The sequence below is a fragment of the Rhodamnia argentea genome, chromosome 8 (genome assembly GCF_020921035.1).
Source record: "Rhodamnia argentea isolate NSW1041297 chromosome 8, ASM2092103v1, whole genome shotgun sequence".
In the NCBI taxonomy this organism is placed as follows: domain Eukaryota; kingdom Viridiplantae; phylum Streptophyta; class Magnoliopsida; order Myrtales; family Myrtaceae; genus Rhodamnia; species Rhodamnia argentea.
In genome coordinates, this window is record NC_063157.1 from 8,590,641 (window position 1) to 8,609,632 (window position 18,992).

The 18,992-nt window shown below is 37.9% G+C and overlaps 1 protein-coding gene across 1 annotated transcript; it reads right to left on the minus strand.

Moving 5' to 3' along the window:
- Positions 1-2,867: 2,867 nt before the first annotated feature.
- On the minus strand, positions 2,868-5,556 carry LOC115731969 (transcription factor MYB64-like). Its single transcript, XM_030662633.2, has 3 exons — positions 5,074-5,556; positions 4,768-4,894; positions 2,868-3,781 (listed from the first exon to the last, which is right to left on the minus strand). The coding sequence occupies exons 1-3, from the start codon at positions 5,526-5,528 to the stop codon at positions 2,948-2,950; spliced, it is 1,416 nt and encodes a 471-aa protein (XP_030518493.1). The 5' UTR covers positions 5,529-5,556; the 3' UTR covers positions 2,868-2,947.
- Between the last annotated feature and the right edge of the window lie 13,436 nt (positions 5,557-18,992).

The following is an 18,992-nucleotide window of genomic DNA, read 5'->3' on the forward strand; positions in this document are numbered from 1 at the left end:
GAGTATTTGGTTGTCTGTGTTATATTCGAGTTAGTAATGGTAAGCTCGATTGGAGGGCTCTAAAGTGCATATTTCCAAGCTATGCACAAGATGAGCAAGGCTATTGACTGTGGTACCTTGAATTAAATTCACCTATTGTCAGCAAAAAGATTATATTTGATGAGTCTTCGGGACTTTTTTGTTGGGGTGTGATTTATACTTTTCATTGATAAGAAAGCACGGGGGGTCCTGTTACATATGCTCTTTTTCGCTTGTAATTAAGTTATGTAACATAGAGATACGATGTGCTAATTATGGTTAAATCTTATAGTGAATGTAGCCCAAGTTTATAGGGTGAACTAGGATAAACCTTTGCGTTTTGATTTCTCTTTTTTGTTACTCTTTATTTTCATTGTGATTGTGTGCTCAATCCTAACACTTTTGATATGCATTGCCTCTCCTGCATTACATGTAATTAGTGCATATCAAAACCTTTCTCGTTTTATTTCTCATTAACAAGACCTTATTTGGGTGTTTAACAAGTAGAAATGGAATCAAGTAGCCGAATGGGCAGCCACTTGCCGAACCCTAATGGAATGTAAATGTGCTTCTAATTTTGGGTAGCTTGACGAGGTTGGAGTCAACTGCTAAAAAATGCCATAAGGATTTGGGATGAATTTGGGTTTCAATGACAGGAAAACTCATATCTAAACCCAGTTATGTTTTTTTACTAAAATACCTTTATTTTCTTAATAATCCTTAAGTCATTCAAACCTTAATGTTTTCAGTATCGGCCACAATTTCAATCTGATTTCGAATGGCAGAATTGTTTCATTGTATTTGCAAATTTGATGTGGTTTAGTACGTGTTTAGTTTGTTTTAGTAATATAGCAAATCGCGCGTACTCGATTAGTGGGGTGGGTTTGCAATTTTATATTAAAATCCACAATGGGCTTAGGACGGGTTTGGGACATAATAAAAGCTTAACAAGATGGGTTCGGAACGAGGCTGACCGTCTCAAACTTGTCCCACTTCGATCCCTCTCTTTTTTTTTTTTTTTGGTTGTTGTCAAATATTGAATAGTCAGCATCCCTCCAAGAATCCATAATAAATGCTAGTAGAGGTTTTTTTTTCATTGAAAGAAAATTGCCATTCATATATTAGAATATTCCGGAGTCACATAGAAGGCTATCGAGTCTAGCAAATCCCAAATAATTGCAGAACAAGACAAACGCTTAAAAACACATAACAAAGCACATTCTGAAAGGTGATGGTGATGAGTGCGTCGGTCCTAGACGCACACCAGAAGCAATTGCAAGTAAAGTGGGAGAGCTCGGCGTGTGCTCGTCACTAAATCTAATGATCGGCTTCTTGAAGGATGAGAGTGTGCTACCAGCTAGTAGAGGTTATAGAATACATAAAGTTTTGAGGATTTGTTGTAACCACAGGAGCTCAAAGGAATAAATCTCAGTCGTCAATTTAAAGTTTTGCATCTTCAGACAATTTGTTATTGTGATGGAAGAAAGTTGAAACTATTGTTAGTTTTCCAATTATCCTCCATGCAAGAATTTGAACATGTATCTCCTAGGGCGATACATACCATTTTTGATTTGGTATCTTAACCACAATGGAGGAAATTTCTTAATTTAAACTCCATGGTCACACATGCACCCAGTATAAATAAGTTGCCATATTTCTTTTTTGGTTTGACTAATTCGTGGCTAAGCCTCGCATTTTCCTTGTCGTTGAACATTGCTAAAAATTCAACCAAAAAAAGAACATTACTATAAATACAAAAAACCTTTGTCTCTTTTTAGTTCCACCTTGATAAGTTCCATTGCCTAAATCATTGCGAAGCTTTTAAGTGGTATATCTCTATATTTCTCCGATGAATCGAACTGAGAAAAACTTGCATAATAGTGCCGTTAACTTAAAAATGATGGCCAATCCTCAGCCAGTCATTTTCCATGCGAGAGGAAGAGACCTATGATTTGCTTGGAAACTTCCACGCCTTTGTGTTAGAGAAAGGAAAATTTCATACCATCTAACCGTCGTGCTTGTAGCCCTCAATCGAATTTTCTCATTGAACATGGAAATATCAAGGACAATGAGTGAGAGCAAGGTAGAGTGGATGGAATTACGTAGAAAATGTTTCCATACAATTATCATCTATCAATCATCCAATGGCGAATGTATACAAAACTAAATGACTTTCCAACTCTTATACCTATCTCTTTATGTCGCGTTTTCGTCAATTAGGAGCATAGTATTGATACAAAAATGAAGTTACACAAAACGGCCGACAAAAGAAATTGCTAAATCACACAAATTAAGTACACACATATATATGTACATACATATATACACACACATATATTCTCGCAGAATAAGTTTTTGATATTCAGAAACCGCTGTTAAAAAGCAATAGCAAAAATCCAAACATTTATCATCCATCCATAGAGTAGATCGGTTGCTACTCATCCGATATAAAAATATTATGCATCATTATGACATTGGTGGCATCTTCGAATAGAACATATACTAATTCTCTTTCTTTGAAATTATAGAAAAAAAAAGAGTTTGTGCACCAATATCTGCCTTAAAGGGGCCAAGCCATAAACAAATATGTATGTGTGCGTGCGTGTGTGTGTGTTTTGAAAACATGTAGCTAAAATCACAAGAATTAATCTAGAGCTAAAGTTCTTTTCATCACAATGTTGCTTTGAATTCCCTCAGCGCTATCTCAAACTCTATGATAGAAGAAACACATATTTTTTGGCCCACACGATGCTCAAACCAAGAGATTAGATCATTTGTTTGAGTTCACAGATTAGTTCTCAATAACTCTACAAATCATCAACAGAACAGAAAAAGAAATTAAACCAGAAGTCTTGACCACACACGCATGTTGACCCAGAAGCTCAGCCACCCTCAGAAACCCTAGCGCAGTTCGCAGTTCGCATGCATGCTAATTGCTACCCTGGGAAACTTGAGAGGAAGACACCATCTCTATCAGATCCATCTCTCTCCCGCTGTATGGCGTCAAGGCTTGATCAGTCGCCGCTGCCGCCCCTCCGCTCGCGCCGTTGTAGCCATAGCCATGGCCACCCTGATATCCGGCCGAATTTGAAGAAGAACAAGACGAGTGATAATCCACCCCGTTCAGCAAGCAAGACAGGTAGAGGTCAGGATTGTTCATCAGGAGGCTCTTGGTGTTGGTGGTGGGACTCGCTTGATCACCCCCAGCTGCTTCAATCACGTTACTGGTGTGAACCACCACACTAGGTGTTTCTATAAGGCGGTCTTTCCCGGTCGCATCGCCTAGCGGAAGCCGGTTGTCTCCGTAGTTGCTGGCTGGGAAGAGCTTCTGCATGAAACGCACCTCATCGTCATACGTCTCCGACAGCTCCGGCAGGAAGAAATGGAACTGCTGTTTCGGCAGGTCATTGCATTCGGTGGGGCTAGGGCCGGCTTTCTTGGCCTGTGCTTCTGCAGTTGCAGCGGCGGGGCAGTGGAGGTTCTTGCTTCTGATGTAGTCCTCAAGGACGGAGGAATGTGGCTTAATATTGTTGTTATTATTACTGTTCTTGCCACTGCTTTGAGTGGGGTTGTAGTGCTGGCCGCCGTGGAGGCCGAGCTTGTTCCGGCGGGAATTCTGGCGGCGTTTGGTGGCGTTCCAGTGGTTCTTGATGGCGTTCTCAGTGCGTCCGGGGATGCGCTTGGCGATCTCAGCCCACCTGTTGCCCACCTCCTCGTGAGCCTCCACCAGTATCCTCTCCTCTTCCTCGCTCCAGCTGTCCTTCTGTTTCACACATCGCATGACATTTGGAGCAACCAGAAACTATGCGTGAGACCAGACACGAGTAAAATCTGGTCAAAGAAGCCATTTGAACAATCATCCCCCCCTCTCTCTCTCACTCGCAGAAATTAAGGTGGCACTGGCAACTTTGTAACGACCAAAGTGGTTTTGCCTTTTTGTCTGTTTTTGCTCGAGAAGGATGAGAAATTCATCTCATGTCTAAGTGAAACTTTCGACCTGCTGAACATCAGAGCGTAGAGAGATAGAGACGATCGGCTGGAGTGCTTATCATCATCATTATTATTATGATTCAAACTCACATGAAAAATGACGGAGTGCTGGGGAAAAAGATGGGGAGGAATCGAAGGACGGTTGGAAATGTCAGAACAAGCACCAGAACATCGACCGCTAGACAACATTTTTGTATTCGAAAAATGTCTCTCAAAGTGAGGGAAAGAGGGAGGAAATTGGCGTGAGACTGTTCCGCTATTAACTGAACAAGGGTCGTCGATGAAAGCTTCACATGATATCCGATCTGGTTTCTGACGTAAACTCTTCCCCTTTTGTTTTTATAGTCTTTATAGAACTGGAAAAAGGGAAGCAATGCTTTAAAATCTTTTCGAACGAAAAAGTTATGCAAGGATCGACGAAGCGAAATTCCTATGTACTTCTGGCTTTGACCTAGTTTTTCGGACAACATTGCTACGAGATCGTCTGTTAGAACGAGTCGCGGCTTATCTTTGAAGAACAACAATGCATTTAACAGCACACGACAATGTGGTATGAATTCTGGGTTCCATCACATAAGAAGCTACTACCTTTAAAACAGCTTTGTGATCAAAATTTGAAGCAATACCTTAAAATTCTGGGAGAGCATTTCAGCTCGGGCTAATATAAATCATAGACTTGGGAAAAAATCGGAAGAACCGGTGCGAAAATTAGTACCCGATGTGTCAATTGAAGAGAGAGAGAGAGAGAGAGGAGAAAACCTTGATGTCTGGTCGCAAATGGTTGTGCCATCTCTCGCGACACTGCTTGCCGGCTCGACCGGCCAGCTTCTCAGCAATCTGCGCCCATTTTCTCACTCCATGCTGCTTCACCAAGCTCACCAGTTTTCTTCACAAACACCAAAAGGCACACGAATTAATTGACATGAAAAGACAAACCCTAACGAAGGCTAAAAAGCTTCACTCCCAACTTCTTTTACAGAGAAAAAGGAAGACGAAAGATGAACCTAACAGGAGAGATTACATATCCATCCAAAATGAAGGGAAAAAAAGGTGAATTAGAATCACCTGTCCTCTTCTTCGGTCCACTGGCCTTTGATGAGAGTCGCATGAGACTCTCTTTTGACTCTCTTCCCCGTCGCTAATTTCTTGCTCTTCCCCGGCACCTTGACCGCTCGATCATCTCCGGCACCCTCTCTAGGGTTCGGCTCGTTCACAACCATCCAGTTGTTCCCATACGGACCGGCATCCATGATCAGCCCGTCAGCAAAGCTCGGCTCGACGACGTCCGAGTGACCTTGCCACGAGATCGCATTGCCTGCAAAGTGGCCATGATCGAACAAACCAGCAAACCCACTCGACGCATTACCGAACGGAGCGGAGTTCTCTTCCGTCTGCCTTGCGTTGTCGTGACAAGTCGCTTGGTGGTCGCAGATGGGTGCTTGACTCCATAGGAAGCTCTCTAGAGCTTTGAATGGCAGGCAAGGACGATTTAAAGAGGGCTTGTCTCCAGCTCCTTCCATGAGAGAAAAGCTTGAAGGAAAGAATGACAAGGGCTGAAATAAAGGAAGGAGTATTTACTCTTAGGCGTGAGAATTCGCTTGATTTTTGGGAAGGTTGTAACACTTTGTTTTTTTTTTTTCTTTTTCGTTTGGTTAAACCATTCTTGCTTGTAATAAAATCCTCAAAATGAGCTACACATAGAGATGTACAAACAAAAAATGCTCCTGCTTGGGCTTGTGATCAGCCTTGATAGGTTAATAGCCGTCGATCTTGTCGACGATCCAACGGTACGACATTCTCGAGCTGATGTAACTCCTTAGCTTCCTCACTCAGGCAAAACTAGAAAGAGAGAGGTGAGGTGGAGGGATTAAAGGGTTGGTTATTAAAGTCTCTACTAATGTGTCATTCATTATTTGCATTTGCAATATAAGGGAAAAAAATTAAAAGGGGTGAAAATTTGGAAAGTTATCTTGCTTAAGCTTAAGCACCACATATTCGATTTGACCAGTCCAAGCCTGGATAAGAATTGCAAAGTTCCAATTTTAATGAATGTCCTACTTCTCATTAGTCTAATTTTGAGTATCCGATTTGGCATTTGATTACGAACTTTTAGCTTATTATTTAGCGTCGGAGTATGGAATTAGATTATTATTTAATGAAGATATCCATATTCACAAAAATGTAATAGCAGCATTTAAAATCATATATATATTTTTTCCCATAATTTCTTAAAGCCTCAAATAACTAATGAATTATTTTTTATTAAAAAAAATACAAAACTGGCTTTTGTTTTTTTTTGTGCTTTTTGGATCTGCCTTGCAAACAGGCTCGACTATTTGGTTGAGTACCAGGAGTTTAAGTTTGGTATGTTGAAGCCATGCGGGAGGTCAAAGATAAAAAGAAATGTGAGTGACCATAGTCAATTTTGCAATTAAAGGGTTGATTAGTAAATAGAAGGGAAGAGGAAATTGAGGAGAACTTTGTGCTGTCTTTTAATACGTAGTCGGGGCTACTAAATGCGCTTTTGGAATTGTGATGGTTCTATTGGCATGATATGATGATAGGAATATCAAATATGCTTTAAGCCAATATCGAATTAACAACGCGGCTGATTTCAAATCGAATGAAACAAATCCCACTGCCAACTAATATATCTAAAGGGCAACTTTGTCCGGACGTTCTTTTTATTGGGACGCGATGCAGAATTTCTGCCAACCAATAATGAACCGGTCATAATAAACTCTCATTCGTTTAATTACTTAAGGTACATATTCGTCCTTTCCACCTCCTTATACATTACCTCGTAACTGGAGGGATACCCATCTCATTTAATGAGTTTATAATCATGTGACGTAATAATTTGGTGGATTACGAGTTTATACTATTTAGTGATTTTCACGTAGACTAGCAAATTTCAAAAATCAAAGGTTTTTTTTTTTGTCTGTTCCATCCTATCCTATTCTATTTTACAAGCCACACCGTGTGCACTATGTGCTATATGCATATTACGAAGCCCTACCCCAACCATTGAGGGTTGCCTTAGTGGCCAACCTTTCCACTTGGGAAGGGGGAGGTGGGAAGTTCAAAAATCAAAGTTCAAAAAGCGAAAATTTGCTCTAAAGTTATTAGGTATTGTGATCTAGCGTTTTTAAATAAACAAAATAAATAGTCTTAAATTGTGCTTTTACACCTTTTAATTAATATACACTTGATAACATCAATAAATAGCTGATTCAATGAAGGAGGAATATCTCACATGTGCATAAATATTCTGAAAAATACTCAAGTACATAATCTTCGTAAATTGAGTTTATAATTCCTCGTCCATCTTAAATTTCCGTCTCTCAGTGTCTAGAAATAAAGGTTTAACTTTAGCCATTCACTGAATTCAAATGATTTCTTAAGTTAGGTCTTCTATACTATTTGGCACATATAAATAAATTGGTTAAGCTGGTTGGCTTATAAGATCTACAAGATGAGATGCACAAGGCATAAACAATGGCTTATGCTTGATCTTGTAATGAGACGTCATGGGTCGATGGCCATCGATCTTGTGGACAATGCGAGGAGCTCAAAGTCTCTAATAACGAATCATTCGCTCTTTTGCAACTAAGGGAAGAAAATGTTGAAATTTGGAAAATTATCTGGGTCAACTGAAGCCACACCACTCCTTTGATTTGACCATTTAGACGCTGGATATGTTGACTTTTATCTTATTACTTAACGTCATAGTTTGATCTGTCTCAAAACGCAACTAAACATGCTCGAATCTTTGCTTATGTGATAGGAGGTTAGTTATGTAATTAAAAGGACGATTGGCGGGGGAAAAGGAAATTGAGGAGATCTTTAGGAGGATTTTTTTTTTTATAGTTTTGAGGGATGCTAAATGCGCCTCTCGAATTTATTAGATCTCTCGAGTTTACTTGTTAGTGATTATTTACAAATAGTCACTAACAACTAGTAAAACTATTTTAAAAAAAGAAGCTCAATAAGTGAGCTAAAAGCTTTTATCACTTTTACCCTAAGAAAACTGAAATTAAGCTATCTTTTAAACTAAGAGAAATGTACTCTAAAATTAACCGAGTTGTGATGGCGCTATTGGCTAGTTATAATGATTTTATAGTTATATGATGTTGTCATAGTTACATATCTCACGAGTTTATACTAGATAGTGATTTACACTATACTGGCCACATTTTTTGTGCACACCGCATAGTCGACAAATTTTGAAAATCAAAGTCCAATAAGCAAAATTTGCCCTACAATTAGGGTTCTAAGCCTAAGAGGAGTCATAATTCAAGAAAATGAATAAGAAACACGAGTCTAACAATTTTAATGCTTAAATTGATAGATGTCAACATACAAACTAACTATACAGAGTGACGGAGAAGAATTTATCACCGTGCAATTGTCAAAGACGGATCAATATGCCCCAAAATACGGATCGGATAATTGTCAAAGCAATAATTTACCAAACTAAGATTCCCCTAACGTCCGATAGCTTTTGCAAATAATTTTAGTGGGTTTAAAATACTTTTCTGACTTGTCGGTGTTTAGAACAAACACGGATTTCCCAGTTTAATTACTGCCATACAAAATCTCATCACAACTTTTTAAATATCATCTATTAATGACCCAAACTAAGCTATTTGTCACCATTTTACTTGAATACTTTTCTTGATTTCTCACCTAATATTCTTATCAAATATATTCATTTAGCTACTCAAAATAAGCCACTTGTAACTTTCTATTTGAATGCTTCTCTCTCAACATGATTTTTTAGACCTAGTTAATTAATACATATCGCTTGCAACTCTTCAGAAACGTGAGTTAAGTTTTCCTATTTCATTCCCCCATTTTGGCCGTAGCTCACCTCATCACAAACTCTTCAACTTCACAGATCTTTTCATCTTTCTTCTTGTTAATAAAAGAGCAAAGTCGGCACCATCTTCAAAGCTTCATCTTGAATTTTTTATAAACTTTCCAATATTGTCAAGCAAAGCAAAAGTTCCAAATTGAATCATATTTTAATTAACCTCTAAAATCTATCCAGTTGGCATTGTGTTTTTAGCCTCACCAATCAAGTGTTTTACTAGGTAAAATTCATGGACTCGTTTATTTTTATTAGAGTTAACACCACGAAAAATCCCAAATTAATACACCTGTGGAGTTAATACCAATCCCAAAGCAGGATAAGAATTGCAAAGTTCCACTTTTAATGAATGCCCTACTTGTCATTAATCTAACTTTGAGCATCTGATTTGGCATTTGATTTTTAACTTTTAGCTTATTATTTAGTGTGGGAATATAAATTACATTATTATTTAATGCGGTACAGCCATCTTTAAATATATGTAATAGCAGCATTTACAATCATACGTGTTTTTTTTTTTTTTTGTAATTTCTAAAAACCTCAAATAACTTATAAATGATTTTTTTATCGAAAAATACAAAAGTGGCTTTTTTTTTTTTTTTATCTGTCTTGCAAACAGACTTGACTCTTTGGTTGAGTTCTAGGAGGTTAAGTTTGGTATGTTAAAGCCATGCGGGAGGTCAAAGATAAAAGAAATGGGAGTGACCATAGTCAATTTTGCAATTAAAGGGTTAATTAGTAAATAGAAGGGAAGAGGAAATTGGGGAGAACTTTAAGCTGGCTTTTAATAGGTAGTAGAGGCTACTAAATGCGCCTTTGGAATTGCGATGGTTCTTTTGGCATGAGAGGATGATAGGAATCTCAAAAATGTTTTAAGCCAATAGCGAATTAACAACACTTAAAGCCAACGGCCAATCAAATTGAAATCGCATAATTTCAAAAAGAAATGATAATGTTCATCTAAACACGGCTGATTTCAAATCTAATGAAATAAATCCCATTGCCAACTAATATATCTAAAGGACAACTTTGTCCGGATGTCCTTTTTATCGGGATGTAATGCAGAATTTCAGCCAACCAATAATGAATCAGTCATAATAAACTCTAATTGGTTTAATTACTTGAGGTATATATTCATTTTTTCCACCTCCCTATACATTATTTAGTAACTGGTGGACCATCTCATTTAATGATTTTATAGTCATGTGACGTAATAATTTGATGTATTATGAGTTTATACTATTTAGTGATTTTCATGTAGACTAGCTACTTTGCCCACGAAGAATTTCAAGAATCAAGTTCTTTTTTTTTTTTTTTTTTGTCTAGTTCTATCCTATCTTATTCTATTTTACAAGACATACAATGTGCACGATGTGCTATATGTAAGTTGCGAAATCCTATCGCAATCATTGGGGTTTGCCTTGGTGGCCACGGAAGGGAGGGTGGGGAGTAAAAATCAAAGTTCAAAAAGTGCAAACTTTGCTCTAAAGTTAGTGGGTATTGTGATCTAGCATTTTATTAAATAAACAAAAGGAATAGTCTTAAATTGTACTTTTATACCTTTTAATTAAAATATACTTGATGACATCAATAAGTAGCTGATTCAATGAAGGGAGAATATCTCATATGTGCATAAATATTCTGAACAATACTCAAGTGTATAATCTTCGTAAATCGAGCTTATAATTCCTCTTTCACCTTAAAATTTCCGTCTCTCAATGTCTAGAAATAAGTCTTTAACTTTAGCTCTTCACTAAATTCAAATGATTTCTTAAGTTATTATTTATAACCTTTATTTTCTTCCACGGTTTAATTTAATTGCACTCTCCTTTTTTTTTTATTATACATGAGGGTATAATTTTCATTCCTTCGTAATCGCATTTAAGTCCTTGACCGACTGAAGCAATTGGGTTTCATTTTCTGTTTGTATTTTCTTCAAGATTTAATTTTAATTGAAGATTATTTTTTATCAGATTCATATAGAACAGAAATGGATATTATGGTATCTTATTTTAGTGGGAACTTACTCTCTCTTTCGGCATTTTTTTAAATTACTTTTTACTTGAACTTAGCTGTTGGATTTTATTTTTGGTTATTTTTATTTTTATTTCGGGTTAGTCTTTCCTAGAATTTTATTTTTCAAGTATTTCATTGCATTAGGATTTTTTTTTTTCACTTTATAGTTTTTTCTTTTGGCATGTTCTTTTGGTTTCTGTCAAACATTTTGCCACATGTGCAAATGAAAGCAAAATTCGGTTAAGTTGGCTGGCTAATAAGGTCCATAATACATAAGACATAAACAATTGCTTACGCTTGATGTTATAATGAGACGTCATGTGTCGATGGCCGTCGATCTCGTGGACAATCGGGGGATCTTAAAGTCTCTAATAATGAATCATTAATTCATTTCCAATTAAGGGAAGAATATGTTTAGAATTTGGAAAATTATCTGGGTCAACGGAAGCACACCACTCATTTGATTTGACCATTCGAAGGCTGGATTTATTAACTTTTAGCTTATTGCTTAACGTCGTAGTTTGAAATCAGATTATTATTGATAAATGCATCGTCTGTAATCAGATTGTCTTTTTATAAAGGCAATCCGAGTTTGGCTTTTTCTTTAATCTGTCTTAAAGCCCAACTAAACATGCTCGAATCTCCCAAGTTTACACTAGTTAGTGATTTACACTATGCAAGCTACATTATTTGTGCACGTGCACGACTTTTGAAAATCTAAGTTCAATAAGCGGAATTTGCGGCAAAGTTAGGTTTACCTTTTTACTGTTTGGCACGTATAATCAAATGTTAATGTTCATCTTCTTTCATGGTTTAATTAAATTTTCATAATTTTTTTTTATAAATACATAGTATATGTATGCACTATTTTGATTCATGCGGGGCAAATCATTTTAGTCTTGAGAAGACAAAATAGGGGGAGTGGTTACTGGGTTCCATACAAATTTCACTTGTAATCTAAAACCTATCCGTCGGAACAAATTCCTCATTTTTTAAAACGTGAAATCTATCGTATATATCTTGGAACCTGGAATATACCCTGTCACAAGTTTCGGAACCGATTCTAGGGTCTATATAGTTTCTATATATATTCTTAATTGGACAATTGCAATGAATCATTACTTTTAATGATCACCATTTACTGCTACAATTCACTTATCACAACTTATATTTGGACACACGAATAAACATGAAATATTAAAGAAATAAAAGTCTCGATCGTAAAAATAGTCGAAAATGGAAGCTCAAGCTAGTGGTTTTAGATTACACATTCATCATTTGACGACATGGAATATCATAGGATCGTGCAAAGAGATATACCAAAAAAACACAAAAACTTATTACGGGTTACAAGTTTCACGGTGGAACCCGTAACCCGCTTGTAGGAATAAGGTTCCCAATTTTTGGAACCCGGAACCCACCCCGCATAACTGGGAACATAGAGTCAAACAAGTTTCCCATTGGTCCAGTTCCAGGTTCCACCTTAGAACCATGCTCGCCCCTAGGATGCAATAATTGGGGTTTATTCTTTCTTAGTTTTGATCTTATTTTAGTTAGATTTTTACTTTTTCATTTTATAATTTTTTTTTGGTATTTGTCCATTGTTGATTGGCCATATGTTCAGACATGTGCCTCAAAGACTTTCCCATATGCGTAAATGAAATCCAATTACTTATACCTCGGATGCTGAAAGAAGCTTATGAAGCAAGTGATGGGCTCAGCCAATCCAAAAGAGTCTTGGGCACTTAGTTGATAATTACAGGACATTTAAAATCGTGATCCAAAATTTCCTAGGACAATTAATGCTGGATTGGAATTTAATAATGCAGCAGATGATTCCCAAATCTGGAGGTGAAATTATTGTAGAAAAGCTCAGGAGCCTCTTCAAAGCCAGTTTACGTAATAGCATTGGCAAAATAAGAAAAACTGGTCGATCCATCTATGAGGCGGCAATTCGAAAACATATACTCGACTTCACTTTGCTACTTTTGCTATGCCAAAAAAAATTATCTTTACCATCTTGTCATAAGCACAAAGATCACATAAAGTAACTACCAATTATAAGTAAAAATGAATTCCTTTTTTCTGCTAAACGAACTAATTTTATTCTAATGAAATTTATAAGACACGGTTATTTTGAAAAATAAAAAGGATCAATAAAACTTCAACTCAGATAAATGGTTCAAAACACCTTTAATATTTTGTAAAAGGAATCATTTTTTCTTTGTTAAATCCAATTTATTGCGTTTCCAATCATTTCCTCTATTCTCAAGAGGTATATAATTTTGTTTTGGCAAGATTCTCGAGAGGTATATTTACCATGAGGTTGATGTGCACATTCCACATTTCAATCACCATATAGATCAATTAAACTACACACATTGTGACATCTGAAATTTCATACATTAACCAATAATATTGAGGGAATTAATATAAATACTATTTCACGTGATTTCTAGATGACATTCGTGAAAACGTCAATTAGGTCACTCGTGTCTGACATGTGGAAAATGTGAAAGATCTTTCGGTATTCGTGATTTTTTGGAATGTGATTCCCTTTAGGATTCTAAGCTTAGGAGGAGTTATAATTCAAGAAAAAAAAATATGAAACATGTGTTTCCCAATTTTAATATGCTTAAATTAGTATATATATATATATATATATATATATATATATATATATATATATCTAATGTGATTGTGAGCATTTATTTTATCACTATGCAATTGTTGGCAGGGATCGATATGCCTCAAAATGCGTATCAAATATTGTCAAAGTTAAGATTTATTTAATTGACATTTCCTTGGCATCTTATAGCTTTTGTAAATAATTTTAGTGGGTTCGAAATACTTTTGTGAATTATTAGTGTCTAGAACAGACACCGATTTTCCAGTTTATTTATTGATATACAAAATATCATCACAGTTTGTTGACGCCTAAATTTTGACTAATCTATTTTTTGCATAAAAATTAGAACTAATTTTAGTTCTAAATAAAAATCATCTCACATATTTATTTTTAGCGTACATTGCATTGGCATATAATTTGGCAAGCAGAACACTTAATTTAGCATGCGTCTAGACTAGGCACGGGATGGAAAAATACACCGAGAAGATTTGAAACTTCGGGGACTGTATTGCAAATACTTAAAATTTCGAGGACCGCATTGCAAATACTTGAAACTTCGGGGACTGTATTGCAAATACCAAAAGAAGATGAAAAAGGGAAGATGAAGAAGGGAAGATGAAAATGGAAGGTGAAGAAATGAAGATGAAGAAGGGAAGATGAAAATGGAAGGTGAAGAAATGAAGATGAAGAAGAGAAGATGAAAATGGAAGGTGAAGAAATGAAGATGAAGAATGAAGGGTGGAGAAATTTGGCTATAAAAGAGGGAGAGTTCTTGAGAATTGAGGAGGAGAATTTTGGTGATAGAGAATTGAGAGAGTTTTGAGGGCGGAAGTGGAAGAGAATTGAGAGAGTTTTGAGAGAGTTTTTGAGAGAAATTTTTAGAGAGGGAAAAGAGAGTTCTTGAGAAAAATCAGAAGAGAAAATTCGAGAGTGAAGAAAAGAGTTTTAGTCGAGTATCATCTTCGACGAGTCCCGACACATATTTCGCCCCTCGCAACCCAACAACGCCATTGCTTGCCATTTTCGACGTCAGCCGCGTTCTTCCAACTCCGAGATCTTGAAGGGAACTATAACGTGTATGTGAGTAAGATTTTGTGTAATAGAAGGTAATCCTTTCCATCTCGATCTACAAAAATGTAATCGTTTGGTTTGAACATTTGTTTGTTTATTTTAGACATGCCACGTGCTCCAAATTTTAGCATTATTACATGTTAATTTATTTTCGTAAATACTCGTGCTTGGCTGCGTTTTCTTTCTTTCTAAATCATCCATGGTGTATATCGCACAAAGTTCAATGTTTTACATTCTCATAAAAAAGAAGATAAAAAGCCAAAAAATTGCATCTTTGAATTTCAAGTAAAATTCATCAAAATTGCCAAATCAAATATTTTTCATGAAAATGGTACCGAAAGGGCGTTAGAGAAATCTGACGTAACCAAATCCCCGAATTCAAAATCTCCGGTTCGCGAAAATAAGATAGTTTTCTCCCGCTATTTTATTTAGGTTTCTAATCAACCTACCGAAAATGATTAGTGGCGACTCCAAATTCAAATCACATTGCGTGTTAATTATTTGAACCTTAAGTTGCGATTTAGTATGGACTTGGGAGAGTCCGAGTTAGGTTAGTTAATTAATTAACCTGATAATCCATTAGCCCGAAAATTAACTTGTTTATTTTAGAAGGTCGCGACAGCTTGGCGACTCCACTGGGGATCCAAAGAGGACTTAGGCCAGATAATTTCATGAAAAAGAAATCACTTGATTTGGTAAACTTTGGTTGAATTATCATTCTTAGGTGTTAAATGTTTTTGCAGATTGGGAGTTATAAGGGGAGGAGTGATCGGCTAACCCTTTGTTTTGCAGGCTTGGTGAATTGGAATTGTGATTTAACTTTTGAATTATTGAAGCGGTGTTTGCCTTTAATTGTTATGCATGATTTATCGTATTTGCACTACACCGCACACAACCCGTGACCGGACCTGGGTCACACTAATAGTTTTAAGATGGTATTTAGATGGTTCTTTAACCTTGGTGGTAAGGTTTCGCTAAAGGTTATCCCATCCGGATCCCGAAAATTTTTTCAAAAAATGGCTCAAGGGTTGTTCTCATGCACGTGAGGCTACGATGCATGATAATTGCCTTTGTCGACCGAACCAAGCCGAAGTGATTGGACCCGACTACTCATGACTATTGTACGCGAGGTTGCGACTAGTCATGATGACTGTGCGCGAGGCTGCGACATGTCGTTTCGTTCATCATTTCACTTTGCAAAAGCCTTTTGGATAGATAGAATAAGATTTAAACTCACGATTCATGCACATGTCTTTGTGATTGGCATTTTCTTCGTATGAGAGGTAATTTCTTGTCTCTTGTACCCTGTTATCTCATTTTTATTTTGGGCCGGTCCATGTTTTAGGTTGATTGTTTAGAAGTTTCATTGTCTTATTTCCAATTTCGCACTTTGCTTCCGTAGCTTTTACAATTTCATCAGTTGTCCTCAATTCTGATTTGGCTTATTCCTGTTGTACGATTTTTACTAAATTCTACGATCGAGCTTTGAGTAAGTGCCAAACACGAAAGTTGTAGACCTATGTTTCAACTAATATCTTGCAAAATTTCAGAATTAAATTCATAATTTAAGAAGGCCCTTCATTTTTTCAACAACATGCGGTTATAACAGTTTCCTGAACTTGATTTTTTTGGAAAGACATATTAAACTGATTTGATCTGTGCATTTCTAGTCCGATTGGCCAACATAAAAGTTGTTCATCACCTTCTCAACTACAAGCTCGTAAAATTTGGACATGTTTTGATCAACGTGCGAATTAATACGAATTTTTTCGTAAAAGCGGACAAACTGAAAATTACATGTTTCAATCCTTTGGTCATAATCACTTTGTTCGTTTGAGTCTAGAGGGATGTCATGGGCCGGCTCGCTATTCTTGCTCCCTGTACTCATTTTGGGTTTGTTACTGCGTACAGGTAATTTATCACGGATCTTCACATATTACTCGATCGGTCGCGAAGAGGATGGCCGACATTAACGCCGCCGTTAGTGTTGCCCTAGACGAGAAACTTGGCTCCTTGACTAAGCGTTTTAAAGGGATGATGTCCCGAAAGATGGAGGAAATGATGGCCACCTTCACCACCAAACTGCAATCATCCACCTCCAGCCCGCCGCTAATCATTCCTGCTCGAATTCCTCCTACGAATAACTCCGGTAAAGCCCGGGAAGCTGCTCCCTATCGGATAATGCCGCTAGAAGATGTGATCATCACGGGCGTGAGCTCGAGCACGCCGCCCGTAGTCCCAATCCCTCAAGCCAGCCCCGTGGCCCCCGGATTGAATGGTGATACGACCAAGCTATTGGCCCAAATGGAACAGAGGATCCGAGAGGTCGAGGGGACTCACAACATACCCCAAGTCGACCTGTCTGTCTTTTCAAAGATCATTGTGCTAGAAAAATTCAAGATGCCCGATTTCGAGAAGTATGATGGGACTTCCAACCCGGTTCAGCATGTCCGGAGTTGTCACAAATGTCAGATTCATGGTGACAAGATTAGTGTCCCGCCGAACGAGTTGCATCGGTTATCCGAACCATGGCCGTTTTCTATGTGGGGCATTGATGTTATTGGCCCTATCAACCCTAAAGCATCCAATGGCCATCGATTCATCTTGGTGGCGATTGACTATTTCTCCAAATGGATCGAAGCCGCATCCTATTTAGCGGTCACGGCACGAAATATCGTGAAATTTATCCGCCGGGATATCATTGCTCGATACGGTTCACCCGAAGCCATAATCACTGACAATGGCTCGAACTTAAACAACAAGCTAATGGACGAATTGTTTAAGGAATTCAAGATCAAGCATCCGAACTCTTCCCCATATCGTCCTCGGATGAATGGAGCAGTAGAAGCCGCCAATAAGAACATCAAGAAAATCTTAGCGAAGACGGCTGAAAATTATCGCGATTGGCATGAGAGGTTGCCATTTGCACTTATGGCGTATCGGACCTCGATCCGGACATCTCTCGGGGCAACCCCGTATTCTCTTGTATATGGAATGGAGGCTGTTCTACCGGTTGAAGTGGAAATTCCTTCCTTACGTATACTTGTCTCAAGCTATCTTGACGGGAAGCTGAATGGATCCAAGCAGAGGGCGAGCCAATTGAATCGATCGATGAAAAGAGACTTAAGGTTATATGTCATGGCCGGTGTTATCAGCGAGAGGGTTGCTAATTCATTCAACAAAAAGTTCGGCCTCGATATTTTCGGATCAATAACCTGGTCTTGCGAAAATTGTTGCCAATGGTCCCACTCCCGGAAGGGAAGTTCGCTCCAAACTATGGTGGTCCATATATAGTAAAGAAGGTGCTCCCTGGTGGTGCTTTAATTCTAGCCGAGATGGATGGTCGTGTCTTTACCAATCCAGTCAATTCGATCTTTGTAAAAAAATATTATACTTGATTTACTCTCATGTTTTCATAATCGAGTTATAATATTAAGACGGATTCGCGAGTTGTTCACATTCGGGCATTCGTTTGTTGAGAGATTGTTTCAAATGGGGGTTTCTCCGGCCCAATTGAATTGACCATCGGGAGCGTGAGATTTACATATCCACAAAGTAAAGGGGTTATCTTGCAAAAAAATATGACGACCAAGATAAAATATGTCAGCATATGGAAGATGGAATAATGCGAAAGCAAAACGCGAATGAGCAAAAACTTGCATCCATTTCATTCAGCAGAAAACCTTACAAACAGATCATCGGGGTGGGAACGTAAAACCAAACCGAGCCCTAATGAGCATCACAAAGGAGTTCAACCGACTCTCCATACGGTTGATGCTCCGCCTACACCGATCGCTCCGAGAATCGAGATCCGCCCGCTTAAAGAGGAGGAGCTCACATTTCTCTTTAAGCTTGGCCACCCTGTCCTCGTAATACTCGGCAACTGATTCCAAGTCATGGATCAGCATTCTCCCGCGGGCTATATCCAGGGTCGGATCGTCCAGCCTTTCTTCCAGCCATGTGCATTGGAATTTCAAAACGATATCGAGCGGATCGCGCTCGAAGATGGTCCGGGACATGGCCAAACGTTCCACCAAGTTCCCCCTCTCACGAATCAGCAGCGAGACTTGTTCATTACCATAGTCAAGGGCCTTCTTATGATTGTCGGCTACAAGACAGGCCAACACCAAGTTGTCCGACCGATCCCGATAGCGAGCTCTCACAAGATGAGCCAAAGTAACATCTTGATGAGCAAGATGGTAAGCCTCCAGGAAGTTAGTGAAGAGGGTAGGGAAGATCCTATATTCCTTTTCTAACTCGGTACCTTGAATAGAAACGGTGTCCATATCCGTAAACATGAGACGGATTTCGGTTTCGACCTCCGGATGGTTGGCTATATAAGAGTAGCCCTGGCCTAAGAGATTATAAAGTTTCTCCCATTTGGCCAAAACTTCA